At 34.6% G+C, this 9,308-nt stretch overlaps 1 protein-coding gene across 2 annotated transcripts in view; it reads left to right on the plus strand.

The window, feature by feature from the left end:
• Positions 1-9,308, plus strand: part of SMARCE1 (SWI/SNF related, matrix associated, actin dependent regulator of chromatin, subfamily e, member 1) — a 21,278-nt gene that overhangs the window by 1,399 nt on the left and 10,571 nt on the right. The window contains exons 2-5 of one of the 2 annotated variants that reach the window (XM_003786386.3): positions 611-662; positions 840-883; positions 3,852-3,956; positions 8,842-8,922. In XM_003786386.3, the coding sequence (XP_003786434.1) occupies positions 656-662; positions 840-883; positions 3,852-3,956; positions 8,842-8,922 (237 nt within the window). In that variant the 5' untranslated portion in view covers positions 611-655. The remainder of the gene's footprint in view (positions 1-610; positions 663-839; positions 884-3,851; positions 3,957-8,841; positions 8,923-9,308) is intronic. The other variant, XM_023511074.1, reaches the window with a different exon arrangement.

Here is a 9,308-nt window from a genome sequence, read left to right on the forward strand (position 1 = left end):
AGGTAATTTATCAAGAAAGTTTCATTAAGGAGATAAATTCTGAAATGGGCTGTGAAAGGATGAATAAAAGTTTTTCAGGTAAACTATCAAAATATATTCCCAGCACTTATGAAGCTATTTTCCACTGTGAGAGAAGCTCATTATCATCCTGGTTACCTTTTCCGCTGCTTCCAGGAATGAAATGGCTTCCCTATTTTAATAAAAGTTGTTATCCTGAAAGCAGGTTCAGGGAGCTGTCGTCATCTGGTAGGCCTTGTTGGGGTAGACCCTGATAATACATCACATTCTGTTGTCATTATCTATCAGTCGGATTCAATGTTTACATGCCATCAGCAAAATGTTTTCTGCATCAGAGGTAGCTTAGTATCATATGAAAAAAACTTAAAAATATATTTCTAAGTATCCCAGTAACTTGTTTTAGTCATTTATTCTAATCAAATGACCTACAAGCGCTAGAAAAATACGCAAAAGATTTGATTACTGGGAGATAAGGTGAAGTAATTTTACTTAGAAATACCAATTAAACTTCCCTATTCTTTAGGAAAACATTCTCATGCTTGCTGAGTTTTGATTCTCTTTTTTTTTCTTTTTTTTTCTTTTTTTATTTTAGTGTCTCAGATTCATTCTTAAGGAACTGAGAACTTAATCTTCCAAAATGTCAAGTAAGTTTCAATTTTTATATTTATCAATCTATGTTAATAAGAGACTAATGCCCTAGCAAATGGGAATTCCAAAATACTCTCATTTTTTTTTTCTTCAAAACAGGACCATTGGTAGTTTTGTTGCATAGTATTATATCTCAGTTGTTTACAAGAAGTTATTTATTTTCTTTCAAACAGAAAGACCATCTTATGCCCCACCTCCCACCCCAGCTCCTGCAACAGTAAGTTTTAATTTTCTTGTTAATGTAATAGCCAAGTCTGGCCTTGATACAAAAACCCAGATGTCTTCCAGTGACAGTCACTCAATCATCACAGCAACAGGATGAAAATTTCAGCTAATAAAAACAGCACTTCCTACTAAATAAAATAATTCTTTTAATTTTACCGTGAACCAACCCCAACATTTAAAGAAACACTGTGAAATTCCAACCTCCTATGCTCAGTTGGTTTGTTTTTCTTAAAATGGGAAATAAGTGACAAGTTTAACACTTCTTTCTTATTAAATCTTAATTATAAAGAGTCTTTAAGTTGATGTTGAGTGAATGCTCATTGTGGCATTTTTTTTTTTTTAAAACCTAACCTTCAATTGGTTACATTTTTCTATCCTTTCTTGTCTCTCTATAAAATTTTCATGTTAACTTAATTAAGCAATAAAGCTAGTTCCATAACTACTCTTATTGTAAATTATTATTTTCAAGCTGTTCAAGTAAGGATTTCATTATCTACGGGTCAGATCTTGCTATTGAATCTTATTCTACTCTATATTTATCGGTTTGAAGATATATATGTTTCAAGGTATCTAAAAATAGTTGTGAACTAGTTTTTTCACATAGCAATCTCTGGCCCAGCTTGGTCAGCATGTAAAATAATTTTCCAACCCGCAAAACAGATTTAACAGAAACTATTCAGGCCTTACTGAAATGGCTTCCTTGTTGGTTTTTTTGGGGTGGGTTTTTTTGGTTTGTTTTTTTAAAACAATGTTAACATGACCATAGCCTACAAAATCAGTTCTTTAATAGCTGTTAGTCCTTCCTTCCATACTCCCTTACCACCTAAATTTTAGGCTAGTCTACTTTTCACTACTAATTAGGTGCTTGTGTAATTTTGTTTTCTTTGCTAGATAACAACCACTCTTACTAACCCTCAATATATGTTTAGTTACATTTATCAACAATTTGTTTTTTCTTAGTGAGATGCTTTAAAAAGAGATACTGTAACATGTTCTCAGTTCAAGTTCTATAATATACAGTCTCTAAATCTTAAAGTCCTGTGCTTGGTTTGTTTTCTTTCTTAAATCAAAAAACATTTTTTATGACCATCTCCATGGCTTTCTGCTAGTGGCTATCCAGGTGGAGTTGAACAATTGAGATTCTGACCTCAAAGACCTAACCGTGTACTTCAGCTTTGGAAATGGTATAATTACATTGTTTTAATTTCAACACTTTTTAGTTCCCTTATTATTTTTTTTTTTTTTTGCATTATTGCCTCATAATGTGGAACAGTGATTCTCATTGTTTATGCAAGCTTTGAAGGTGTCATTTTGATGTAAATACTGGCTTCTGACAGTGTATAATGTCTTGAGGACAAACTTGATTTTTTGAGATTAAAACATTTCAAAAACCAAGTGTCCTCTTAGGACTTCTCATACGTAGAAAGAGAATTTTTGCCTTTTTAAGTCATATTTCTGTACCATAAATTTTACATTAACACAAATACAGAAAACTAGGGACATCCAACAGTGGATACTAAATGAACCATTCTCCTTCCTTCTTCCCATTATTTCTGCCACTACCACCACCACTGCCACTACTACCCCCAGTGTGCCACTCCAAGTAATATACACTTCTTTTGTGCCTTTGATACTTCATCTGTGTTTTGCTTAAATATGCTTGATTTGCGTCTTCTCTAACTACATAGACTAGAAATTGATCAGTCATTCTCTTTTCTCCCAAAGAGTATCAAATGTTATTATCTGCTTGAATGTCTTTCTTTCGGACAGCGGCATGTTTTAGGAAGTTGTGTTTATTTTGTGACACCTACAGCTTAGTTGGAATGTGTTGAGTGTATTTTCTGTTACACAATTCAGAACTGGTACTGTTAATTGCATGTAAATATGAAGTTATTGTCACTCACTTTGATTGAGTTTCATTAGGTAAAACACCCTGGTCTCTCTGCTACATTCTTTTTATGCATTATGCCTTGGTTCTCACGAACATTGTAAGTCATTGTATTAACCTCAAGGCCACTGCTTTATAAGAGCCCATTTGTGATTACATCAACACATAATTCACAAAAACCAAGAGATCTGTTGCTGAAACGAGCAGTTGTGTTTTGAAAGGGTGAGAAACTAGATGAAACTAGATGAAAAAAGAAAATTCAAGTCTATCAACTAGAAAAGTAGTTCACATTAAGATTAAATGTAGAGATCGTTCATGATTGTCCTATGGAAGATGGATCAAAGAAGAAATGGAAGAGAAATCCTAAAAAAGAATGACTGGGTTAAAAAGATCAGATAGTACCCCAGAGTAAAATCCATGCATTTCTTACAAGTCTTTGTTTTGAAATCATATATGTTACATCCATTGAATCCAACATACGTTCTTTTTAATTGACAAATCTTGGCTTCCTGATTTGAGTCTCTTCTCATTTTTCACATTACATAAAATGGTTGAAAACTGTCTTTGAAAGCAGATCCATTTCTTGTTTTTATTTGTTTTTAGTAGATAAATACATTGGTGACATCCACATAACTGTCAAATAAATTGTGTTTTGTTTTGCATGTAGTGTTTTCAGAGTTGTAGTTTATCACACTTCAAGCCTTCCTATCTCAGACGTCATATATCGCTAAGTCGTTATCTCATACTATTGACCATAAAGTAATCCTGAACGTTTGAAACACTTCAATGTATTGCTTATCTCAAAAAACAAGCCACGCATGTTCACACTTACACAAACACCCCTACCCCTTGCAAAAAAGGAAAAAAAAGATAAAAACACCCACAGACAGGTTTCTCAATGAAAGAAAAATTTAATTTCCTCAATGAAAGAAAACGAACAATTACAACACATCATTGCTTGTTTAAATTCAGGTTGCTTTTGCATGCCATATGCAGATCATTTTTCATTTCTGTGTTTTCCTCGTTTGAGCTCATTTCTCATTCGTGTTTTTGTCTCATTTGTTTCCATCAGCAAATGCCCAGCACACCAGGGTTTGTGGGATACAATCCATACAGTCATCTCGCCTACAACAACTACAGGCTGGGAGGGAACCCGGGCACCAACAGCCGGGTCACGGTAGGAGAATCAACTATTACAGCATCCGGCAAACAACTGGAATTAACCAGAAATGCCTTCAGAGTTAGGTCCTTTTGAATCAGAAGCACAGCCATTAAAAAAAATTTTTTTAACCTGGCTTTTTGACTATTTTAAACATTCGTCGTACGATCTTACTACACTGAAAAAATAGTGAGATCTGGATATATATGTGGAAGAAAAGAAAAATCCATTCTGTTTCATGGTTGGTAGGGATGAAGCCTTGAGCACTTAATGTTTATACTATATGTGGACAGAAAAATTTTTGGTTAAAATACTCTTTTTGAAATGATTATCTTTTGTTTTTCTAAGGTAATTGGCATTAGTTTCAAGGACTCAATCTCTTAGCAAAGGCTGAGCTTTCAGACCTGGTTTTTTCAGGTCTGGAGAGCTTTTGGTGAGCCTACCAGTTTGAATTGCTACACATAATTATTTGTCTTTTGGATTTAAAAGAGACACATTTCTCTCCAGTTAAAAAGAAAAAAAGGTTTTAATATCACCTCAAAGAATTGCAGAATCAAAGTTGAATGAAATTAATTTGAAGTATCAAACTCGATATCTACAAAAAGTACTTTTGTAATCCATACTACAGGAGAGATGATTTCTGAAACTTAGGATGTTTTATTTAAGTCATCACCCTAAGACGTCAAAATTGGATGATATACTTCCTGGGTTTTGTGTTGGGATGATCTTAAACTTCATCTAAAGAAGTTTAAGTACAAAAAAACCCCCAGTAACTGTGAAAATGACTTACTAAAAATAAATCCAAAAGTCAAATACCTACATACATTAAAATGTGTTATTGATGAGAATTAATAGAACTCAAAATGGCTGTATACTTTTTAATACCTAGTTTTTATTTGCTATATTCATAAATAGTAAGTACTTTCTATGAATGTAACTTCAAAAAAGCCCTCTCACCCTGTAGTCAAGTTAGAACTGAAAGTTTGTAGCTATCAAACTGAATATCTATCTTGGTAAGCATATTGCTTAGCTTGATAGGTTTTGTTTGTCTAAATTTTTCATTGTTTCTGCATAATTTGTACTTCATAAGCATACCAAGTTTATGTGCCATGCATATTTCATGGTATCTGAAAAATAATTCTGACAATGTGTATGTATGCATTTCATAATGCATACAGTTTTTATGTGCATCAGTACATGTTTTCCCCTGGCCTAAATGTGTTCTTTCACAAGTGTAATGGTTGACAAAGTTTTCAAATGATAAATGAACATGTTAATTTAAACAATGGGCAAAATTGATTATGGATGATTTATGTTAACACAGAAATTTATTCATGGGTAGTAAATAAGAGAATGATTACATTTAATAGCTCTATACAGTCACCTCTTGATTATCTATGTTCATAGAATAGAAATGGTAATTATGATATTAAAATAGTTTGGTTTTAGTTTTATAAGTATTTTGTTCTTCACTTGAATGTAGCTTTGGGGGGACTCTTTGTTAATAGTGAGATCATTCAATGGAGACTTACTAGGAGAAAATAGCACATTCTCTGTCTCTGGGCCTGGTTCAGTCATCTGTTTCTTCCCATCCTTTCCTGGTGAATGTTAGGAACCCAGCATTTGGAGAACATTACTTTAGGGTAGCTTAATAGAGAGAGCTGTTGGGCATGCAGAAAGTGAGTGTTTGGTCCTTTGTGGTTGTTTCCTTTGTGTCTTTGTCCTCTTAACACAAGATCAAAGTGTAGTCAAACTGTTGTGTAAAGAAAGCCTGGACAGTTTTTAGGTTTTACACAGTCTTTTTTATATATCTAATTTAAGGAGAGATAGGACTCAATAGTGCTGATTTTGGCCATTAGAAAAGTGTTTTAATTTCAATATGACCCCAGTTATGTGTTGCTTTTAGGAAGGCTCCTATTTGGTGGTGGTGCCTGCAGATTGCCTTAGTGATTTGAAGGATTGATTCTGTTCTGTGAAGTAGCTTCCTATAGTCTGTACAGAACAGTCATCTGTTCACCGATGACTCCAGTATACCTGGATAGCTTTCAGACACTAAACACTCTTAGAGTGCTTGTGATAGCTATAAAGTGGAATTCACTCCTAGTCACTTCTTTATTCAGGTCATAGTTAGCATTCACTCCAGTACAGGTGTTAAAACAGATTGAGACAAAAATGTTTAAAAAAAAGCATATTTCTGTAACATTAGTGGAAATTCTATACCAGAAGAAAAACCTTAAATAGTTAGACCTTACAAGAACAGCTGAGAATTGGGAAAGAAACAACAGAAAACTCTGGAGTGGCCAAGATAAATTTCACAAAATCGTGGGTGTTACTCATAGGAGATTTCCTAGAACCTTACTCTTTACTTAAGCAGTTTTCCCTCTACCTTGTTGCAAATTAGAAGGAGAAAATTGCAGCTAAAGGTGGGTTTCCCCATAGCAACAAGGAAAAAAACAGATTAAAAAAGGAAATACATACTCCAAAAGCATAACCCTTGGGCCATTTAGTCAGGAGGAGGGTTACAGTATAGCAGAGCAATGGCTATTTCTAATTGAATCTTACAGAGCAAAGTTTAAAGTGTGTTAAACGTTTTTTTAAGAGTAAAGAAATGAAAAAAAAAAAAAGAGTAAAGAAATGTTTAAGTAGAAGTGTGTCTATCTGAGATGTTAAAAAATATTGGGGGTATGTGATGATATAAATTTTTACCTCCTGAAAACTAGCTGTAATTTAACTTTGTTGTTAATTTTGTTTTGAAATGAGTTGGCGGGAGATTGTTTGTTTCTTTGTTTTTGGTATTTGTAAGTTGACTGGTCAATGTAATGAAACTGTGGGCTGATGATTTGTGTACCTTCCTTTGGGAGAAAGGAGAGAAAATAAGTAGTAAATCTATTAATATTATAAAATGCAATTCTTTGGAAAAACATCAAGGAGCAAATATTACTATGGTTTCTAGGTCTTTTCATTTATACTTAAAGCTTGAAAGCACAGGCATTTTAGAATTCCTCACATTTTTTTTTTAATTGTACTCTTACTGTCTTTAATTATGGGCACAATTCCAACCTTATTTGTAACCCACTTCATGGAATTCTGAAAGCTTTTTGTTGGATATGAATTGGAAATGCTTTCAAACAATTTTGTGAAGAAGCGGACTTTTATGTGTCTCTTCCTTTTAATCCATAACATTGTTAGCCTCATAGGAATTCCCCTTTCCCTTGAAAGAATTCATAAACTCTGATACAGATCTCCCCTGGTTGACTGCTCTCAGACCACCTCTGTTGACAGTTCCCATCTCCACCGCTTCCCTCACTCCATTACCCACTGTTGGCTAAAAACAGTCTGTCTGCATGGGCACCAGCTTGAGGTATGGTAAGAATGCATGGGAGGAGCAGAAAGAGAGGAAATAGTGCTTCAAAGGTGAAATGCTTTCTAACAACTTCATATGTGAAGAAGCAGAGTTAATAAAAAAACATATAGGGAAGGAGGGAGATCCTTGTAGGAATAGGAAGCATTTCTTGATCACAGTGGAAAGGGACACAAACATGCTAACCCTGACTCCTTGAATAAAAAGTAAAGCTATAATTGGCCCCAGCCCAGAATGGACTGAGGTTTCATCACAGCAGCAACAGAAACAGGAGAGAACAAGATTCACTTTGGTGTTCTTATAAGGATTTGCCAATCCTGTCTTTCAATAATTAGAATAAAGCCAACATTTCTTTCTCACAGCATAGCAGGAAGAGTCAATATCAGGGATCTCCCAGAAATTTGGAAATTAAGTGTGACTCAGCCATTATTTTTCTTACTCTGGGTCCTTAATCAAATACAATCGTGTACGGTAAGAGGAGAGTAAAAGATTCAGAAATAGGCTCTTCTGGATTAGCGCTGTCCGTAATATCCACCAGAAGCTATCTGGTATCTCTTGCCTAGATGTTAGACCATAGAAGGAACTCATCACTCCTCTTTCTCTTTCCTTTGTTTTTTTTTTTTTTTTCAACCACATTTTTCTTTTACCTTAAAAAAAATGCTTTTCAGTCTTCCCTTCTCCCTCCTTTTCTTCTGTCTCCCTTTTCCTGTACTTCCCATCTTTATTTTTCTTCTTGTATCTTTCCCACAAAACCAAAAATTTTTAATAGAATGGAGTTTCTTGCTACAAGGCCTCAAAAATAACGTAATTAGGCTCTGTGTCTGCCTGTTTCTGTTCCTGGTAAACTTGTTTGCTCCTACACCGTGATTAGGACCAAGGACAAAGAACGATGTGACTTTCGTTCACTCTTCTCAATTCTGTTTATAAACATCCACTAGATAACAGACACAGAACCTCAAAAGAAATAAAGTCCCTGGTCATGGTAATGGAGATAAGGTTTGTTTTCTCCTTTTCTTTGTTTTTGTTTTTGAACCTGGGAGATGGTTTTGTGGTTGTTGTTGAGGTGGGGTGTACTCCTGACATATTGCTAATAGATACAAAGTCCCCTGTAGACAGTGTGAGTGTGGTAAGTGTTAAGGGTTCAGATTCTGCTGCAGATAATCAAGTGTTGACTGTATGTATAATGGTAATTGGGCAAAACAAAGGGTCCCAGGTAATGTCCTAAATGTGAGATGTTTGACATATAACCATATATTTTCAGTGTATGAATTCTTATATAATATTTTTGTTCTTACAGCCAAGTTGTCAAAGCAGTGGCAACTGCTGAGTAAAACATTGAAAAATTATGTGCTTAAAGTCATTTTCTTTTGATGTGAACATTTCTGTATTTGCAGTGATAGCTATTTTCAGTGGAGAAAATGTAAGAATCTTGTATCCATGGACGAGTAGAAGAAAGGCGCATTAGAATTGTTTAAGGGACTCTCTTTACAGTTTGCCGGTGAATTTGCAATTGAGTAATGAGTGTATTTAACTCTTTTGTAGGCATCCTCTGGTATTACGATTCCAAAACCCCCAAAGCCACCAGATAAGCCGCTGATGCCCTACATGAGGTACAGCAGAAAGGTAGGCGCCCAGAAAAGTCGCAGTGAGGATTGCTGTCTCGCTCTTTACTTCTTTGTTTTGCATCTGATTTCAGACTGGCTTAGCTAACTTTTCTGTGCACATTCAGAAGAAAGGACAAAAGTTGGAGTTTTTAAAACAATTAGTTCTGATTTTGAAATTCTAGAACTAAAATCCAATAAGAAAAACATGATTGAATAAACTGCTAAAATCCTTAAGATGAACTGTTTGGAAAATATTTAATGACATGAGAAACATGTTAAGTAAAAAAAGGAATACACAAGACTACATGTACTGTAGCAACCACATGATAGTTTGAAGGGGGAAAGAAAGCCAGAAGACAGTGGTTATCTCTGAGCAGTAAATTGATAGTGATTTTTATTTTCTTT

Source organism: Otolemur garnettii, unplaced genomic scaffold, assembly GCF_000181295.1.
Source record: "Otolemur garnettii isolate 467f Iridium unplaced genomic scaffold, OtoGar3 scaffold00018, whole genome shotgun sequence".
NCBI lineage: Eukaryota > Metazoa > Chordata > Mammalia > Primates > Galagidae > Otolemur > Otolemur garnettii.